We start from the raw sequence: 22,235 nt of genomic DNA on the forward strand, positions 1-22,235 counted from the left end.
AAAAATTGGGCGGCATTATGGCGCTGCCAGAGGCGGCATTTTGTCTAGGGACGTCACTAATTTTACATAGTTTTTTTCTCATGAAATAATAAGTACCTACATACAAATAAAAAGACAGTATTTGGTTAAGTCAAAAACATAGGATGCTATCCCGTTTTTTTATAAATCCTAATGCCGGGTCCACACTGGCAACATGTCGCCGGCAACCTCGTTAAATTTTACGATAATTATCATACTTATCGTAAAATTTAACGAGGTTGCCGGCGACATGTTGCCAGTGTGGACACGGCATAATGAACATCATGATGAATCTCTAAAAACTTTTCACTGTATTGAAAGGAGAAAAAATCATTCCGATGCATAAGAAAAACTTTATTATCCATACTAGTTTTGCTAAAAAGTCTAATCGTGAAAAAAAAAGTTATTTTTTTCACTCATTAAATCTTTTGTGATTTGTTGATACGTTTTTGTATATCTAAGGATTCTAAGGTAGGTAATAACAAAGTGGGTCGACTCTCTTTAAAACAGTAGATATTTTTTAAATACTTATGTAAGTATAGCTAATCAAAATTGCATTTTGTTTTTAAATTTATTTAAAATGATTGTTTACTTATACCTACTACCCTCCACGTAACCTTGCAATTTGGGATAGATTTTTTTGAATTATTTGATGGCATTTACTAATACACTAATACGTGTACAATTGCAAAGTTACGTGGGTCGTGGAGGATACTCTACCTACTTTAAGAAGTTGAAAATTAAATTTCATCTTTCTATTACTCTTAGTTTTGTTAAAAAACTTCTTGAAACAAAAAAAAGTTTGTATTGCCTCTCCTGAAAAATCGACTTTTTGTAGATAGGTTTCAGACATCGAAATATTATAGGTAATTTTATGACTCCGTTTTCCGGCGCCGCCATAACATAAATGTTTGCATATTTATTATGCTATGCATGACCCCCACATCCTGAATTCGGCCCTTGGATTATCGCTAAGGTTAAGGGCAGTATGATACTCTACATCAGCGCTTCCCAAATTATATTCCGCGGAACCCCAGGGTTGCACGAGATAAAACTGGGAGTAAGGCATAAAGCCCATTGACGCAGCGAGTGCGGCGCTCGCGCAAAATTTCTACAAGTGGCGCGTAAATCATCAAAAACACAACGTAATCAAATACGCCAGCGCACACTGGACTTGACGATGCCTTGCGCCCCGCCTGCCGCATGAGTCACCGTTTTTCGCTTCTCGGCGATACGATTTAATGGAAATACAAAGAAGTCCATTCATTGAACACGGCTACCAAAATCACGCTGCTCGAGGCGTCGTCGATCGACGGGCGAAAAGCAATTATTTAATAACAGGGAACTCTTTGTTCCGTGTCCTATATTTCGCTGGTTGAATAATGTCGTCGTAAATATTAATTACAAGCCCCGAAATAATATAATATTTTCATTGCTTTGTTATGAGAGACGCTGTAAAAATAATTATTTTGTGCTACTTGGGCCGCTTATTACATAGGTGAAGGGTAATGCGCGGGAAGAGACGTGTGATTATGGTTATGAGTAAACGCTTCATACGCCGACTTCGCCCGCTCGACGCGTTCTATGAGCACTATCGCTAAGTATTCCGTGTATTTTTATATTTTTAAATAAATCCACTTATTTGGTAGGTACTTAACTGAGTTATCGGCACCACGGCATCATATAGGTACAACGGAGAATTATTCTGGAAAATTCGCTGATGAAACGTCAGATTGGGACTCCGCCCATAAGTAACAAGATATTAAATACATAAGTACCTATCCATAGAATTAATAATTTATACACCTACGATAGCCGCGTGGCGCCAGTCTATAGTGTCGAGGGTCCCAGGTTCGAATCCTGGGTCTGGCAAGTACACATATTGTTTTTCAATTTGTGTATGAGTCAGAGTATGGACCTAATAGGTTGAGCAAAAGTGGCTGACATCCATTTCTCGTAAAAATAAAATCTGTTAATACAAACCTCCACTCTGTGGGGGGGGCCATATCCTATTAGGATCGGACATGGTCGAAAGAAAGAGAAAGAAGAATTAATAAAATTATACATCCATGCTTTCGGCCTCCGAAGATCGGTAGCATGCCCGCCATATCCTGAAGCGGGCCCCAGGATAGCATCTTTGACGCTTCCCTATCTATCGCTCATACGCTGAGGACCTTTTAATTAATATTTAATTACCTATCCCATTTAAATAACATGCTAATTATATCTAACGGCCACCTGATGGGCAACGCACCAGTTGCGTTGGACGCAGCAGTGTGACGATGAGTAGGTAAGGTTGTGTATTCCAAATGGCGTTCGAGGTAAAATGAAGGGTATTTTTATGTATTTTTTTATACACCCATAATAATGGATTTGTCGAATATTGACAAACAATTGTATCGCACAATCATATGTTTTTTAATGTTAATATGATTGAAGTGAAATAGCGACATTTTTTTACTATTAGTGCAATTTTATGACGTGTGTTTGTTTATCTCACTTGGCCGGTCGATCCGCCACGCCGGGCCCCGGTAGTGTAGTATAATCACGGCTACCATTAAATTTGTCCACTTCGAATAGGAACGTTTCGCTTTTCTAAATTAAGTAACCGAAGTTTGTTAATATTTTTAATTTATCATTTACAATATTAATTTAGTGACCGAGTTTTCTTAAAATTCCTGGCATCATTATTATTACTATATCATTGCCGTACATTATTTTATTTTTAATAGTAATATTATATTATTATAAAATGTAGTGACACAATAATTTATTTTTATTAGGTAATACTCGAAAAATAAATTGCATTGGATGTCATCGTAGCGGCTTCTATGAGATGATAGTAAAATAATATATCGCTAGAATTATTATAGTGTCTATATATGTTGACAATAGATGTCAGTGTAATTTAAAATATTCAATCAATAATAAAATATTTTTTATAAAATTTAAAAAATTTGTTTCAAGTTTATTTAACACATTTTTTTTAAAATATTATCTAAAATAAACTATTAAGTTTTCTTTCTTTACTGCAATAGCGAGGTCTTCATATTTTATTGACATCTGTTATGGATTAAGTAAACTAATACAACATCAATGTTTCGGGAAATTTTCCCCGTTAGAGTGGCAACACTTCCCCCAGGACAGCACCCGTCGCTAATCTCACACGTATGTAAATGTCATTTATTATTAACATTTTTACACCGTTTTCCTGACGGATTCTCGAGTTTATTTGTCAGAAATTGTTAAAATTCGTCAAAACGAACGTTTTCCGTCACCCGTGCGTCGATTGTGCGCGCGATAATCGCTCACGGCTGACCTCATAACCTTACAATGATCACGAAAAAATCGTCGATCCCGCGATGAAGCCGTTCGTGAGTCTCGGCAAGAATCAATTTAAATGGTAAAACAAACCTCCCCGCGCGAGATGGTACTCAGCACGGAGTGGGCGCAGGTCGAGGTGATCGACCTCGTCAACGACGGCAACGGGCTGGGCTTCAACATCGTCGGGGGGCGCAGCACCGGTGTGGTTATCAAATACGTGCACCCCGGCAGCGTCGCGGACAAGGACGCCAGGCTGCAGAGCGGGGATCACGTATTGCAGGTCGGCGCCGTGAACCTGCGTGGCTTCAGCAGCGATCAAGTCGCGTCGGTGCTCCGGCAGTCCGGAAACCGGGTCAGGTTGCTCGTCGCGAGACCGGTGGATCCGACGTCGTCAGACTTTCGCTTCCTGGGGTACCACGCCCCGATAGTCCCCACCAAGATACTCTCCGATCCCGAACAACTCGACAGGCATCTTGTCGAAAATGGATATAACGAAATCTATAATGCCATACCGCAGTGCTACGAGGAGCAGTTCAACGAGAACGATTCCACTCCCGAATCGCACATACCTTTTCCTATTGCGGCGTTCGTGGATATCGTGGGCAAGAATCCGCAAGCCATCGGAGAGCCGCTTCTGGGGTTGAAACTCCCGTCTCCCGTCATAACTCTATCAATGCCGCTAACCGTCGTGCAGCTGCCGTCGCCGCCCGAAATGGAAGTGATCAGAGTTCAGCTCAACAAGAACGTGTACGGGCTGGGGGTAACGGTCGCGGGCTATGTCTGCGAGAAAGAGGAGCTCTCGGGAATATTCGTAAAGAGCATTATCGAGGGCAGCGCCGCCGAGCTCAGCGGTAAAATTAAAATCAACGACCGTATCATTGAAGTGGACGGTGAGCCCTTGACGGGTATAACCAATCCGAAAGCCGTTGAACTTCTGCGCAACACGAGTATATCCGTCAGTCTCGTGCTGGAACGTTACCTGCGAGGTCCAAAATATGAACATCTTCAATCGGCACTTTGGAGAGAAGACTCTCCGCCCTCCCCCCCTTCGCCGTCTGTCGCGACATTGTCCTGGTTCCAAGTGCGGACAGATAACGCCGAGAGCACCATCGAAATGGAGCCGGAATCTCACACTACCGTGGACTCAACCGTCTTCGAACCGGAAGAAGAAAATGAACCGGACCCCGATTTAATAGAAAAAGAATTGGACGCTCAAATCGATTTTGACAACTATCAAACAAAATGGGGACAGCAGATTGGCGACGACAAAGACATAATTGTCGCGGATATTAACAAACTCTCCGGATTAGGCATAAGCCTGGAAGGAACTGTGGACGTGGAAGGAGGGCAAGAGCTGAGGCCCCATCATTATATAAGATCTATCCTTCCGGAGGGTCCCGTGGGACTGCACGGGGCCCTTCAAGCTGGAGACGAACTCCTGCAAGTCAACGATCACTGTTTGCATGGATTGAAGCACACGGAGGTGGTGGCCATTCTTAAAGAACTGCCCACTAAAGTGAGGCTCGTGTGCGCTCGCAGCTCAATTGATATGGGCCCGCGGCCGTTGATAAACATGTCGCAGGACCGTGAAGGTTTCGAAACGCGGAAGATAATCTCAGGAAGCCTGCACAACATAGCCGCGGCTCTAATTAAATCTCTCTCCGACGGCTCCATCAACACTTCGAGCACAGCGACGCTGACTGACCATTCGCTGTCTAAAAAATCGCACTCGCTCGAGTGCGTGTCGAATCTCGCCATGTGGAATGATGAGGAAGTCATCGTGGACGTAGCAAAAGGAGAGCAGGGATTGGGCTTCTCGATACTCGACTATCAGGACCCGATTGATCCGGAGGGTACCGTAATCGTCGTGCGGAGTCTGGTACCCGGAGGAGTGGCCGAGAAACAAGCGCAAGTGGCACCGGGAGATCGGTTGCTCTCCGTTAACGGGCTGAGCATCCGCAACGTGACCCTTGACCAGGCCGTGCATGCTCTGAAAAGCGCCCCGCTCGGCACCGTGAGCTTGGGTATTGCGCGTCCCCTCCCTTCCACTGAGCACTGTAGCAAATCCCTTCGGAATAGTATTAGCGGATCTCTAACGACCAAGGTCTCCAGTTAATATTAAGATATGCGCCGTTATCTGTACCGCTCGTTACGTTGAAACTTAGCTAGTTTCGTAGCTTGTAATTATTAATAGACTTGTCCGTTTCGGAATCACCTTTCATTATAAATTACATGCTTATTTTTTTATAAAAGATTAGCCCCATGTGGAATTGTCGAATGAAAATCTTAAGTGTACATAACTATAATATAAAACAACACTAGATACATTAATAGTTAAAATAAAAAAAAACATTTTACGATAAATATTAACATTATACTATATAATTTTACCCAAGGCACCGCTAGTCTTTTTAAATTTCCGCGTTATTACATCGTACTTATATTTAATAGGGAATGTAGTTTTTATTTAGTGATTCTAATCGTAAATTTGTAAGCTCCATCTTTTATTAGATTAAGTAGGTAATTTGAACAAAATCAATTTTGCATTATATAATATATTTAAAGTAATATTATTATAGTAATACACAAATTATAACAAACACGGGATCAATATTAATTTCGAGTACTTAGGAATTTCGGAATTATTAATACATATTTGAAAGCTTTATCCATTTGTGAACAAAATTAGTTTTGATACCACATTTATTGTTAGGGAGCTTTCGTAGTTAGTCGCTTAACGCGAGGGGATATCATATTTTGTACAGGCCAAACGTGCATTACACACTTTTAATATACCAAAGTTCTATATTAAGAAGTGGATCGGAAAGTCAATGTGATTGATTTTAATGTTTAAGTATAATTAATAATAATGAATAATGTTTCTTTTCGACTCAATAACTTGTCTAGTCGCTATTGTACGATTGCTCGGGGTTGCCAGGATATTTTGTCATCAAATGAAACAATTAAATTGCCAGAATATTCCTTTGATGGATTCGTAATAACTAAAATGTTATAGGTGGTTCTTATGACATATATTATGCACCCACGATGGCCGCGCGGCTTAAGCGTTGGCCTATTGCGTCGTGGGTCCCAGGTTCGAATCCTGGGTCTGACAAGTACAAATATTGTTTTTCAATTTGTGTAGAGTCAGAGTATGGACCTAATAGGTTGACCAAGTGGCTGACATCATATATAATAGCATCGGACATGGTCGAAAGAAAAAGAAAATTGTGAAATAAAAAATATCTACACATCTCAAAATTTTACAATAAAAATCAACTTCAACTAACAATAATTAATAAATGAAACCAAAAAATATGAAAACAATCAGACATTTTCAACCTCTTAACTTACTGATAACCATATAGACACAGGTTATTTATTATCTTCAATTCACTCACTAATTATAAATCCAGTCCGATAGATCGTTACTGCGGTTGATATAACGTAATGCAGAGAAAATTCTTCATATTACACAGAACATCCGGCAACCCTAGATCATCATAATATTCTAAAACACGTAATTTAAAAATTTTCACCACGTGCGACCAAATTTTTTCACATCACTATACTTAAAGTAATATTTGAATTGTTCTTATTAGTCGTAGCGTTTTAGAGCTTTCGACCTGTTTCGATTTAGTACTATTTAATATAACGTACTAACGGACGAATTTCATTAGCGGAATCAACTAAATTAGTAATTATTTTTATATTCCCATTAAATAATGCTATGTACAAACATCGTAGATAACCCCCCCCCAATATTAAATAAATTAATATCTCTTTATTGAAAAAATAAAAAAATATTGCAATAATGTATTGATTGCTTGGTTTTTTGTTTACAATAACCGAAAAGACATTTTATATTAGTTTATAAAGAAACATCTGATTTAATTTAATTAAGAAACAAGTGGAAGCCATTTCATTTTTTATTTAATTATTTTTTAATCAAGACTGACTGACTAATACCTACACAAGATTTAAGAATGTAACATTCTTTATTGAATATACAGTAAACTCCCAATTATCTGGTTTGCAGATTATCCGTGCACGCTTTCGTAAAAATGAATCTCACTTAGGAAAATTCGAACTGATATTAGAATGATTCCTGCAAACAAACCAAAATCGCAGGTTTTCTTAATAAATAATGAGTATTAAACATGTTAAAATAATTGTCTGCTTTAGAAATGAATTATGTTGTATCTTAAGGCTGTACCTCAGTTGAAGCATGGTCTAAAAAGATCGTGGCTAGGCGATGCGCGGATTGCGGGTCGTGGGTGCAAATGACGCATGTCGACCGAAATATAATTTGTCATATAAATCCAACGTGCGTCCATTTAATGATCTGTTTATTGTTCTATTAGTAACAATAATAATATATTCATTGACATGTTTTCTTTTTAAAGTAAATGGGTAACGTTTTTAGTCATCTTTACACGATTTAAGAATAAATCACGTAACAAATTGACGTGTTCACACCTCGACGTTCGCTCTCAGACTGCCAGCGAGTCCAAAATTTCGTCGCGCCTTTAGTTAAAATTATTTGCCATTTCACTGAAATATCGTCTTAAGAAAAAACCATAGTTCGGATAATCCGGGTTTTTCGTTTATCTCTCCCCACCATCAGCCCGGATAATCGGGAGTCTACTGTACTTACATAACTTTAACAAGATGGACAGACTGGGATTTGAAACGATCGAGTCGAAAATGAAGAATTTGGTAGAATTAAGAACGGTTTCAGACTGAAAAATCTGTAAACATTGTCCTGTCTTTTCACGTTATATAATATAATAGAAGTGTTTCCCAACCTTTTGGTTGAAAGAACCCTTACCATGTTGAAAAATTGCCAAAAATTTTCAATTTGCATCGGACTAACTGATTAGAACGCTGGTCGGGGGTCACTGATATATACGCATATGATCGTATTATATGTTAGTTTTATAGCATAAAATATTATTTTTAACGTAGATCAAAGCCATATTTTTTTTTCATTCGTAGTCCTCATACTTTTTCAAATAATTCTTTCGTCAACACTTTAATTGACTAACATTAAATTAAACTTTCTATTGTAGCTTATAATTGTCTTTTTATCTAACCTATATTTGCTACACATATTCTATAATCGTTTACTATACTGTTATAATCACGATTCTATGACCAATTTTACATTACAATGTAATTATGGCATGTCATCGGTGAAATTATTTTCTGTGTCTGCTCAAATAGTGTTGATGATGATGATGATGGACTTATTTAAAATTCTTCATTTTCAACCGATCTAAAGTGCATCCCCCGTTAATATTATAATTGTTTTATGATTAATCAAACTAATTAAATTTTGTAACATTGCGACTGAAAATATTCTAAGAATGAATTACTCTACATTCAATATGATGTGTTTGTTTTTAATAATTTAAAAAAAAATCATTGTAGCTTTGATCAGTATTCAATTATTATAAGACAAATTTTAATATCAATTATTAATAATATCACTATGTATTTATTATAATATTTATATTTAATTATTTTTTATTCAATACTGCAGTGGTTTTAAAATTTTGTCATTTCACAGGGCCCTGTCTGTACCATTAAATTTTTATTTTATTTGCAGCCAATTGCACTCGGAATCAATTATTACCAGTAGTTTTTAGTTATCACTTTTTTATGCTTAACAAAATTTCAACAATAATAAAGCACGGATTTCTAAATAAAGGATGAATGGTCTCCCTATCAACAAGGGAAGAGCAGCTCACATTTTGTCATCGCTTAAAAAAATACTCAATTAAGCATTCTTCTTTCACCCTATCACGACCCAGCATTGGGGCATAGCGCAAGCACAAGTTCGCGCCAACTCTCGCGCCTCCCGCCATGCCAAACCTGCAGCGCATAGATCGCTTTTTCTGCAGGGTGAGGGAGGGCCGACCACGACAATGGAACCCTTGAGGCTGTGCCACAATGAAGCATAATAATTTATTATTGTGATCGTGCATCTTACATTGTCTAGAGATATTATTTTTATTAGACAGCCTGCGACTCACGCTTTGAATACCACTGCAATACTGAATGTACACAAGATTTAAGAATGTAGCATTCTTTTTATTGAAAATACATAACTTATAACAGTCTCAGAAACAGACGTATTAGGAAAAATTATGGATTGATCGACATTCAAATGCAAAACTTTTGTTTGCCGGATATGTGTTTTATCGATCAAGCTACCAAGCCTAGATTTTTCCAAAATGTAACGCTGTGATCCTGTTTTAAGTAATGTATATTGTAATGTGTTTTTACATGTGTACAAAAATTTAAATATTTGCAGTGGGTTTTTTTTTTGGTCTAGTCTGCACCTAGTTTTATTTTACATGATATGTTTTTTATACTAATGTTGTTTTAGTTTTTTGTCTAGCGACGCTAGCTGTAGACACAAAACGTTGGTAGAATCTAGTTTTTACTATATTATAACTATTTACGTGATGGCCTTCTAAACCTCTAATTGGATCGAGTCTCGACTAGAACTTTAGTCAGTGAATAAAATTCGAATGTTAAAATAATTTGTAAATAATGCAAAATAATCGTCGAATACTTACTTACGCAAGCTTGAATCTATGACTTATCTTCTGCAAGATGTTAACGTCTTTTGTGGAAAATATATACACTGAACTGTGCATTTGACAATTATGGAAGTACAATATATTATTAAATAATCATGTTGCAATAACTTTTAAATTATTGTAACACGAACATACAAATACCGTCGATGTAATGTAAGAAGTCGTTAACTAACAAAATGATAATTCTATAATTATGGCTATTTTCACTACCTGAGATTTTACTGAGTCTTTGACTGCGACTCACTGTCATATCGCCTCTTCTCATCTAGAAGAGCATCCGCTGATCAGGTCCTCACTCCAATTCTGTTAAAGAACTTTACAATTTTGCCAAGCTCTTCTGTCTTACCCACCGCCAGGGCACCTTTCAATTCGTCGATATTCTCAAAGATATCTGCAATTCGCAGCTGTATCTGTGTTGTTCATATTTATGACATTGTACTGCTATATGTACAATGTCCTCCAAAACATCACATTCATCGCAGAGCCGCGAATCGCTTCTTCCCATGAGGACATCAAATCTTTTCCCCATTATGTGTTCTGTTCTTAGCCTCAGTATCAGCTTAAGCTCATTTCTCTTCAAAGGAAACTCTAAAAATCAGGGCACTGAACGTGGGGGATGGTAATCTATCGACATGCTTTGGGACATTTTCTTTATGGCCTCATTCCAGTCCGGGTTTTCTGTTACCTACCCACTGATATGGCATCCCTGATTGGCCAGCTTCCTTTGCCGAATCATCGGCCCTTTCATTGCCGAATCATCGGCCCTTTCATTGCCCTCAATACCCATGTGCGATGAGATCTATTGAAGGCATTGAACATACATAATTTAAAAATATAAGATAATAATTTTTAAGATACGTGTATTGCCGTAATGAATAATGAAAAAAGAACTTAAAGAGACCAATGCCTAATTAATGTAGATACGTCTACCATATGATAGCCATAACTAAGAGGTTTTAAAAAAATTGGACTGCAGGGGATTCGAATTCAACTTATTCTCCGTAATTTGTAATTCGTAATTCAAAACTGTTATTTTTGTCAAATTGTATAATACACTTGTATTGAGACAGCGAAATAACATTTTACAGTCGACCATAATATTCCGATGACGTATGTATATTGTACTTCCATGTTTTAGTCCGAATATATTATAATATGCACTAATCCGTTCCTGCCATATTGATTCCTATTATAAAGAAAACGCTCCGGAAATTATAAAAATATCACTACAATGTAATATAATATGCAAATTTAAGATTTGATTCCTTCCTACGGCACTTGCATCTGACATGTTTTTATATTATATTAATCGTAAGAAGCTACTCTGGTAATGTACCGAAAACTTGTCGCTTCAAAGTCAAATTTTACATAATACAATTCTAGTGAAAAAAAAATTTAATAACTTAAAAAATAAAATAATGTTATCAAAAATATAGATGATAGACTTTTGTAAAAAATATTAAAGATTCAGATTAATATTATTAAATAATTATTATCAAAAAGAAAAAAACAATTCACAAGGAATAGATAATTTTAATCTACAATAATACTTTATAAAATATAATAATATAAAAAAAACATAATACTTATTATAGTAAAAATGACCACTATTAATTCTTAACTAATTTGGTATCCCTTAAGAGTGTTCAGTATATAGCAGAACGTCGATCAGGAAATGAAGATACTATGGTTTATTATAAATTGATGACGTCTTATTTAATTTCCCAATAAACATTTTTTTTATACCATTCTTTGAAACGGTTTAAAGCAAGGGGGGGCAAACTTTTTGGATGGAGGGCCAAATTCAAGAATTCAAAATGAGTGGCGGGCCGCAAGTAAAATACCATTTTTAGATATACACTATTTATTATCACGAAAAATAAACATTACAAAAAATTAATGAGAAGAATGAAACTGTTGTACATTTTGTAACATTTTTTTAAATTCAGGTGTTAATTTTGTAGTTGATATTCTCAAAACTGCTTGTAAATGGGCATGGGAGATATTTGATCGTAAAGAATTTTTATTGAGGTTCATGATCGAAAATGTTTGTTCACATAATATATAGACGAACATTTTTCTTGCATAATCTTTAAGTTGGTCGAATTTGTCTGAATTAAGAGCATTGTAAAATTTGTAGGTTTTTTCACGACGATGCAATTCTCTTAAATCAGTCACTGCAGATCAATAATCTCAAGTTGTAGCTCTGTCGGTACACTATCAATATCTATTGAAAATGGATCGCGTACTATTGCTAAACAAATTTTAATCTATGTCAATATTTTTTTTTAAATTATAAAAAAGTTATTCGTAATCAGAAGTACAATTATTAATGATGGCGGCCCGCACAAAAATACCCGGCGGGCCGCAGTTTGCCCCCCTCTGGTTTAAAGTATAAAGGAGACCTAAAATCGTTATTATCAAACATATTTGTGGTGACACAATTATTTTTCTGTAATGGCAATGTTTAGTAGCTTTCTCAAAGTGTACTTGTCCGGGTATGTTTATATTAGTAATGCCCCTTGTCTATCTCTGCAGGCCTATTCTAACATATCACTTAACATCCAAAAAGGACATGTATCTCAAGAAACACAACTTTTCAGGAGACACAAATAACAACTTTATTCTCTCAGTTTTAAATTCAGAAATAAATTTTCTTCTATGAAATATATATTTAGTATAGTTACACGTATTTTCACAAAAAAAATGTTATGTTTATTCAATCTATAGAATGCGTTGCAACTTTACTGTGAATCATTCCACAATATTACTGCAGTAAACACGTATCTTGACTTACGGGAAAGAACTTCAGTATAATCATCTGTCGGAGTTCAGTATTCTGTGTATTTACAAACACGTAACTGAAGATACGAGTTTATAATATTTATAAAAGTAGTGATACGATTTTTTGCATTGCTTAAATCTATTATGTTATAAAGTATGTTTTGAGATACATGTTAGTGGAATATGTGCGTATTCAAATTCTGAATTCATAACATCAAACAACTCAAAAATTGAGATACGGGTTTGTAGAAAATTAGCGACGAAATATCACATTTATCACTTGACATATTCTGGCGGTTGTTATATAAAAAAGTTAACCGTCTGAACTGTCGAAAAGGTGATATTTTTTTTAATAGCCCCTCTTGGCCGTCGTCTTAATTTATAGTTGCCCGCGAGCTGTCAAATATCGAGTGGCTAGTAGCAGCTAGTAGTAACATAATATTTACAAATAAAATTGTAGGTTATGTTGATATGTCTGACATGTCAATACAAAATTCTTGTGTTCGGCTCATCACCGACTAGATGGCACGCAGTTCGGCTTTATCCGCTTGTGTTCGGTCATATTCGCTTGGGTTTGGCTGTAACTGGCAGCACGAACTTATCCGAATTTGACCGACATGTCTACCAACCTAAATTTTCAGCGTATTACGAATTGGAGATAGCCGCCGATAATTGTTTTGCGTATGGAATGCCTTCCGTGTTAATTTGGACCAATGAAAATAACTGAATCTTGCTAAAGTGATAACCGTTAAAAATAGACCTGCAGGGGTACAAAATGTTGGCCTGTAAGCGATTACTTTAGTGAATTAATTTTTTGCATAACAATCCTTTTATTTTTATTTCTGTTTTTATTGTGTATTTTTATTTTAATCTTAAAATTAACATATTTAAAATATCAAAGAGTAAAATATTTGATCTATAAAATTATTGTATCTTAGTGAGTCAAAAGGGCTACAATTGAAACCAATTGAAAACTGCAATAGAGATGATAACCCATGCAACCACACATGAAAAATGCATTTCGATCTGTGAATCTACATTCTGCTACATGATCCCTCAAGGCATCCTTGAGGTCGCAAATAATGATGGAATTTTCGTTTTAATATTTGGTTAATTTAATAAATTGCCAAAACATAGGTAATAAACCTAATTTGTGTAACTATCGGCCATAAATCTAATTGAATATATCCACTATATGAATCCTTCATATCTTATTATTCATCATCTACTGAGGATTAGAGGATTTCCACAAAACATAGTCTCAAACAGCTTAGGTACGTGTAGGTCTGAGGCCCTGACAGGTTTGGAGGCACCCAAACATCTTTCCTGTGCGATAAACCGCCATTGGGTACATACCTACATATTTTATAATCTTAAACAAATGCAACTGAAATTGTGGAAAAAAATACACCAACTACTATTATTTTCAAACAGCGATGGTTTTAGGTAAACGGAGGTTTGCGGCGCTGACAGGTTTGGAGGCCCCTTGTGATTTTTTAAAACTAAGATGTCGAAGATTTAACAAAGCGACCGTGTCTACCGCTGCCTTCAAAATTTCTAATGATCATATTCGTTCCTTAAGCGACCATGGCCTGCCTACCCCAACGGGACGTCACTGCTGAACACTCTTGTCATAAAAATATCTCACGAAACGTTTGCATCAAAATGAAAATGTTGATAGATAAAAAAATGATTATAATTGTCTTGTGAAGACATTCTATCCTCTGTCGGTAGGAGTAGACTAATTTCGTACTTCCATTTTGTTACTAGAAAAGTGTTATCAACCTTAAACACGTGTAATAAATAATTTAAATTTACATTAAATCACGCCATTACGGGTTGTAATCTATTGTTGATGAAATAATTGGCATGTTACGGCATCTAAATCATTTTACATCACTTTATATTAATAGTATAAGACTTGTAATTCATTTCACATAACATTTTGCAATATGGTATATATTTAAAATATTGATTAGATTCAGAAATGTATTTGACATAATTATCTGCGTCTTCTGACCACTTAAGTATTTATATTATTTTATAAAATGTCTACAACACGCCAGTGGCGAAGGGTGGATGTAGGCAGTTAAGATCCACCATAAGTAGTGCATACTAAACTTTGTCAGTCATAATATGTACATATTTGTTTTCATTGAAATAAGACTACAATTTACAGATGGTGTTGGTTAGTTTTTAAAATTCAATTAAACCCTGCGAAAACAAAGCCATAATAGATAATAGTCAAAAAATACTTGTCTATAAAATATCTAAAATTATGCAATTAAATTATACATAACTTTGGATATTTTATAGATAGAATAATATATTTTATTTATTATAGTTTGCTTTAGGCATGGCTTTATGAATTTAAAAAAATGAAGCAACAATATGTGTAATAATCCAACGAAAACAAATAAGTATGCGGTATGCGAAAAAGTGTGCACAATTTTGTCTTATCGCCCAAAGAATACCAAAACTATGATGGTTTAAGATACCTATACGATTGCATACATATTAATAAATATGTAATCGGTGAAATGGCGCTAATTTAAAGATATATGGATCATAATTTTTTTATATTCTTATTTAATTTAAAGGTTTTAACATGGCAACTTGTGTTTTTTTGGATAATATATTACATTATATTGTTTAGTACGGCGTAACCATTGATATACTACTGGATGAATCATATGCTTCTTAAAATGACGCCCGATTTTCAGCGACTCGGCCAGTGTTAAAACTTACTGTTTTAATATCAGCGGACTTAACTCGATATAAGCTCACTTAATATTTGTCTCGAAAACGACCTGGTTATAATTATGAGTAAGCCCGATCTAGCTTGCATCTTACTCTAACTCATAGTCAGCGCATGACGACTTGCTCTGTCCGCTCAGACATGAATTTTTGGTAGCTTGCAAGCTTTGGGTTGCAGCACCCTTAGGGTCACTATTCCAAGAACGCAAATTTAGTTTTACAGCCAGGGCAATACGCGTGAAATTCGGGAATCCATGTTAACGGCCTTAACTCATTATACCTACAAGGAAATATTATAAGACGATATTCGTAATATCTTCTTTTGTGGTACATTTTTTAAATTACACTTGTATGGGAACTCCTCATCTAGTAGTATATCAATGGGCGTAACGCAGTCAAATTTATACGCTATCTGTTATTTGACAATCATTAATAATTGGTATTATTTTTTAGAATCACAACTACATTAAAAAGATTTAAATATTTTACTAAATCAAAGTTTTTTTATAATCACCATAATATAATATTGTAATTAATTACATACACGTAGTAAAATAAATAGGAATTGGTTTATTATAGTATATGTACTTTAAATCTGAAAAATAAATGAAAACACAATATTTTTTGTATACATATCCATATTAACTGACATTTATTATCAGCTCTCTAAATGGTTTAAAAATTCTCAGTATAATTTATATTTTAATAGCTTTGTTAATCAATTTTATATTAAAATTGTCTCCTTTACCGCTCATTTTGTAATAATATAAATTGTATTTAAAAGACAGTCACTAATGATATTAAATTTGGTTTAAATGTGTCTCGTAAATATGTGATAAATCAGTATTTGATTACAATTAATTGACTAATTAATTTCGTATTTAATAGTTATCTAGTCAACATCACACACCTGTAATATTTACGTTTGTATAATTTTCAATCGAATGTAAAAAAAATGACAATTTTCATCATTGTAACATTGAAAAATACTACAATAAAAATGATTTAAAATATTATACCATTAATGTTGTTTTTTTATTGTCCTGCCTTAAAATCCATCCAGCAAGCCTATTCTAACATATCACGTAACATCAAAAAAGAGCTAATTGTGATAAACATATCACATTTATTACTTTACATGTGGTTAATTATGTAAAAAAGTTAACTGTCTCTTACTTAGACATCTCAATTATTATGTACACATTAGAGATGGGAAAACTGGTCGATTTGGAAGACTAAGTATACTTACTACCAGTATAAAAAAATACTTAGTATGTAAACTTGTTCCAAAATACTTACTAGTATTTTGAATACTATATAGATCGTTTGGCGTGCGTATGCGACAAAAGTTTCATACTCAACTGAAACTAAAACCAACTCCATATTATTAGTATTTTGAAATACGTATCGGCTCAGGGAACTCAGACTGTGTATCGGCTTCAATATAATCGCTAAAAATACGCTGAGCTCCGCTTGTCGAAAAGTCTCATTTATTATAAAATTTTAAATTTATGAGTTGTTTTTCTGTTAGGTTAGAATATTATTGTTAACAAAAATGAATAACAGTGTTTTTTTTTTAATTTTAAACATGTTTTGAGCGGTATATAACAAGCCTAAGCCTGTGCGTCATCTCACCACTGTGCTGCGACACAAAGTTTATGACCTATTATTCATACATTCAAACGCAATAGACTAATAAATTAAAATATACCTATATTCAAGTGCTATTTCGTTCGTGCGCATTTAATGTCAATAATGTTGAATGTCTACCAACTGACGAGTGCACAGAACAGCGACTCGCGATGATATTATCACAAGTTTTTTGGAATAAGTTTATTGGGTCACAAATACTTAGTATGGGTAGTTTCATCCGAAACTTAAGTACACAAACTGGTGACAGTATTTCCAACTCACCTCAGGGTGATAGGGTATTAAAGGTTGAATTTTGATTAAATTACACTTATATTATTTCACAAACAAAAAAGCAAAAAGGATACCTATCCCAATATTTAAACAATTTTTTTTTCAAAATATGGACATTTTAACAGTTTGTTTGAGCCTTCTACCCTTGAAAGGTAATCCCGGCAATTAGTTTGTTTGTGCATTATTCCGTATAACCAGTAACAAAGTTTATTCGATGAAATACTCTGTCAGAGTCAAGAAACTGATGTCTGAATCAGGCATACAAAAGTATATTAGTATATGAGGCATACCACAAATGAAGATCGTAGATCCATATTGTATTCATTAGCAGCATTGCCATAATCATAAACTTTAGAACTTGTGTGGTGAGCCAGGTGACAAATTTATTAGGATTCAGGGCTCACGATGAGTTGAACATAAGCATAAGACAGTACCTTTGAAAATGCTAACCATGTTACACTCCGGTTTCATGTTTAATGTCCTTTAGGTTACTACTGGATGATGAGACTCTTGGCTATGATAAAAATCGTGTCTTTGAATACATGCATGGTGCAAACAGTCTCAGCTATCTTGAATCTCAATTAAGTCAAAACTTATAAATCACACCTTTTGTTAAGTGAAAATTGGGGTGACGATTGTTTTTTGTACCAACAGGGGGAATCACAGGGAGTATGTTTTCTTTTTCAGATACATCCGAGGACCCGCCATGTTTGCGAGATTCGTGGGGGCGAAATCGGTGGTAGCCGTGACTGGTCTGGTGGGAGTCACGTGCGTATTGAAGTAAGAATCAAATAATTTCATTATATTTAAACAAATGATTATTTATAATATTAATAATATAAAGAATAATGATCTATCATTATGTTTTGACGATTTATTATAATATGCTATCGAGTGTATTGTAATTAATAAGATAGGGTTTTTACTAATTAGGTTTTTTACTGACACTTCAACTATTCATAATTTGTTGTAACCTTTGACTTGTTAGGTAGGTAATGGAGTTTTTACCTACTTTATTGTATTGATTTGTTATATAAGCTAGAGTGGAGAGAGTTCGTTGTCAGTGTGTGTTTGCCTTTGGTGAGTCTACACGGCGCCTGAAGATGCCGAAAGGCGAAACCCGGGCCGCAAAAAACGACTTAAATGGAATAGTACAGAGCTTGAATCCATTAGAATTTAAATGATTATTTAACACACAACGACAATGTAGAACCTAAATGTATGAAAGTGATGGCTAAAAAGATTACCATTTTCATGCAAACTCTAAAAAGAGTTTAATATAATTTGTTTTTTTTGTGTTTGTGTTTTAGTGCCTGGGGCAGTAACAAAAACTACGCTCTTTGTGTAATACAAAAGTAAATATCAAGTTCACCTGTCTTCAGTTACACTATCCTCCAGTATGAGAAGCATTGGCCTAATGACACCTTTGTTACTGTCATAGACTTCTCTTTAAAGAATGTTTTAATTTATTATTAGCTTAGTTAAATCGTGTCCGGAAACTTGTACGAATGCAGTTCGCCATATCACGCTTCGCCGTATATTTATGGCGATATTGCATATTACAAAATTACATTCAAAAATGCTACAAAATATTAATAATACAAGTGTTTTAATTAAATAATATTTTTAGTCATTTCATTTTTATTATTATTTTGTTTTAATTAAGCTCTAAACAATTGTAATTAATTTAAGCCATCATAAATCTGTAATCAAATATGATTGTAATAACAATAGAACGTAATTACTGCTAGGGGAGTAGTTATATGGCGATATTACATATTGAATTAATAGGCATTTCCATGTAGGTATCAAGTTATAGCTAACTTTGTAGATCAATTACCGCGCCAATAATCTTTGTATATCTGTTTTCACTTAGTTAGTTAATAGCCTAATTATTACATAATTATAAGTTGATAAAATAATAATCAGTACGTCATGATTGATAAAAAGAGAATTATTCGATTGTAAGTTTTCGACCGAAGCACATCGCTCTGTACTGCGATTCACAGTATTGTAACAATTGTACACATGTACTTACGCAATTTAAATAAACTCACACCCTTCATAATCATGACAACGACTTCTCATCTCTCCTCGTCACGACACCATTGGCCCTCACATCGACAACCCCTACATATCGTCGCTGCATATTCAATATGACCTATGTGCAGTTTTTGGTCAAAATGAGTTAATGATACCACTCGAAACGGATTTTTTTTCCCCACAATCTGAACGTATGCTTATATTTTTAAAAAAATCTGAGACAGCATGAATACCATATTAAATAAATCGTATGTGCAGCTATTCTAAAAATGCATCTGAATTAGTCGTATGTGAGCAATGTTGCACATACGATCATTTCATTTCGCACAAATTTTTTTACCGTAGAGCACATCCGATTTATTTCACACTGACTATGATTTTGACGGTTTGCTACAAATCGACTTCGTTGCCGTTGAAGGTGTTGTTTCAGACTAAAGACATCACAATTTATCGATTATTATTTATCATCTTTCAAAGACTTAATTTACAATACATTATACCTACTTACGTATTGACGTTTTATAAAATCCTTATTATCCATTAATTCGTCAATAATACTGTGAAAATATTGACGCATCGTTTTTAGATTATGTTCTTGAAGCGCTCGGTACATATGTCATGTTTATCACAATGTAGTGGCCTTTCTTTAGTATTATTTAAATATTTTTTTTCAAATTAGGGAAAGATTTTATTTTTACATATAAACTGTTAATAATACATCAACATTACGTAGTATTCTTATTTTATGCAGGGAACTAATAAAGGTGTAGGTAAGAATCGAGTCGCGGGTATAAAATATTAGGTACCTACTTCTTTCGAGGCAACAAAATGGAATTGAAGACACTGAATCGTCAGTATCACGTAAAGTAAAAAATGTTTCAAATACGATATATTTTTAACGTTTACCCCACCCTCGCAATGTAATGAAATTAATCCTCAACCTTCAACATCATATTAACCAGAGGATATTTATAATATGCCCACACTCTGTAAAGATGGTATATTATCAAACTGTAATAACATACTGTGTGAATCTGCAGGAGAATTGATATTACAAAAAGAGCCAGAAAATGAAAACCAAATGCCTACATCATCATATCAACCAGAGGAAATTTATAATATGCCCACACTCTGCGAAAAGGTATATTATCAAACTATATACTAAGATAAATGTCTCAAAGACAAAAGTGATGAGGAACTGTTTTTCGGACCCTGCGATTATCTGTATTTCTGGCACCCAACTCGAGCAAGTCAGCAGCTACGTCTATCTCGGACAGCAGGTGTCCATAGACGGAAGCATGCATGATGAAATTGCTCGAAGAACAAAGCTGGGATGGAGTACTTTCGGACGTCTGAATAGTATCTTCAAGAGTGACCTACCATTATGTCTTAAGCGTAGGGTGTTCTAACAAATGTGTGCTATCCGTGCTCACGTATGGCTGCGAGACGTGGACCCTCAACACGAGAAATGTCCAAAGGCTAAGAGTCACACAGCGAGGCATGGAGAGGTGCATGTTGGGCATCACGCGAAAGGACCGTAAGAGAAACGAATGGGTTAGGACGCAGACAAGAGTACGCGATGTAATAGGCGTTGCCAAACAGCTGAAATGGAGATGGGCGGGGCACATTTCGTCATCCAATGGTACCCAAGGGGTACGAAACGGCCACAGGGTCGCCCAAATAGTCGCTGGATTGACGAACTGATAAAGTTCGGCGGAAATACGTGGCAGCGAACGACACAGGACCGAGAGAGTTGGAGAAAGCTTGGGGAGACCTTCATCCAGCAGTGGATTGACCCCGGCTGATGATGATGATATACTATGTGAAACTTCAGGAGAGTTAATATTATAAAAAGAAGCAGAAAAAGAAAACGTAATGCCTCCATCATCATCATCATCATCTGAAGACAATAACTACTAATATTGTGCTTTGTGAAAATACTGGTGAAATATTACATACTATGAACAGTATGGACTATACGTCATTGTCGTTGGACATTCCTGTTACGCATTTGATGAAACGAAATAAAATAAGGAGAACGTTAGGAGAGGCATACATTGGGTACAGAAAAGTGAATGATAAATATGTACTCGATGCTGTGAAACCTAGAAAAATATTGGGCGAACGGTGTCAGCACAAACTACCCAATAAAATATTGAAAACCTCATATTTGTGCCATTTAGTTACGGAAGACGACGGAATGACATTATAAAAAAATATTTTTATCCTGTTCTTATTTTTATAACTGTAACAATGTAGGTATTTCTAATAACTACCTAAGTATATACTTTTTTATATCGGCCCAATGTTTTCTTATCTTGTTCGTTTATATTAATATGTTTTTGTGAAAAAATAATTATTAAATCTTTCCACAAAAAGTTTCTTTTATTGAATGATCATACAAAACTCCTTTTGCTACATAAGCATACCCACAGGTAGTCAATTTCTGGAGCATGGGTTGAGGGTTAAATCCCTCGGCTGGCAAAATATGCATGTTATTTTTTCAATGTATGTTTGATCGAAAGCGAAGACCCAATAGGTCGGGCTGTTGGTTAAAGACAATTCTCCTAAAAAATCTTAATAATATAACCACTACTCTGTGGACGCTCTGACTTGGCACAGAAAAATGGTGACTTATTTTTTAATATTTTTTATAAGTATAGGTACACCAATAATATTATAATAATATCACACACAATTTTCGTTCATGCTTAAATGCACTATTCTAATGTTTAGATGAATCTATTTTAGTATGAATTCTAACAAATTGTGTCA

The 22,235-nt window shown here is 35.0% G+C and overlaps 1 protein-coding gene and 1 pseudogene across 2 annotated transcripts in view; both read left to right on the forward strand.

Annotated features, from left to right (window-relative positions):
- Positions 1-3,149: 3,149 nt before the first annotated feature.
- Positions 3,150-22,235, forward strand: part of LOC147071049 (retinol dehydrogenase 12-like) — a 28,894-nt gene continuing 9,808 nt past the window's right edge. The window contains exons 1-2 of the mRNA XM_085948473.1: positions 3,150-3,186; positions 18,105-18,197. Coding sequence (XP_085804599.1) covers positions 18,124-18,197 — 74 coding nt within the window. The 5' untranslated portion in view covers positions 3,150-3,186; positions 18,105-18,123. The remainder of the gene's footprint in view (positions 3,187-18,104; positions 18,198-22,235) is intronic.
- On the forward strand, positions 3,419-5,672 carry LOC147071050 (patj homolog pseudogene; annotated as a pseudogene). The gene has a single exon (XR_015070840.1). The product of XR_015070840.1 is annotated as a patj homolog pseudogene (transcript).

Source organism: Rhyacophila brunnea, unplaced genomic scaffold (assembly GCF_057557595.1).
Source record: "Rhyacophila brunnea isolate RB1 unplaced genomic scaffold, BYU_Rbru_1.0 scaffold_20, whole genome shotgun sequence".
Classification (NCBI taxonomy): Eukaryota; Metazoa; Arthropoda; class Insecta; order Trichoptera; family Rhyacophilidae; genus Rhyacophila; species Rhyacophila brunnea.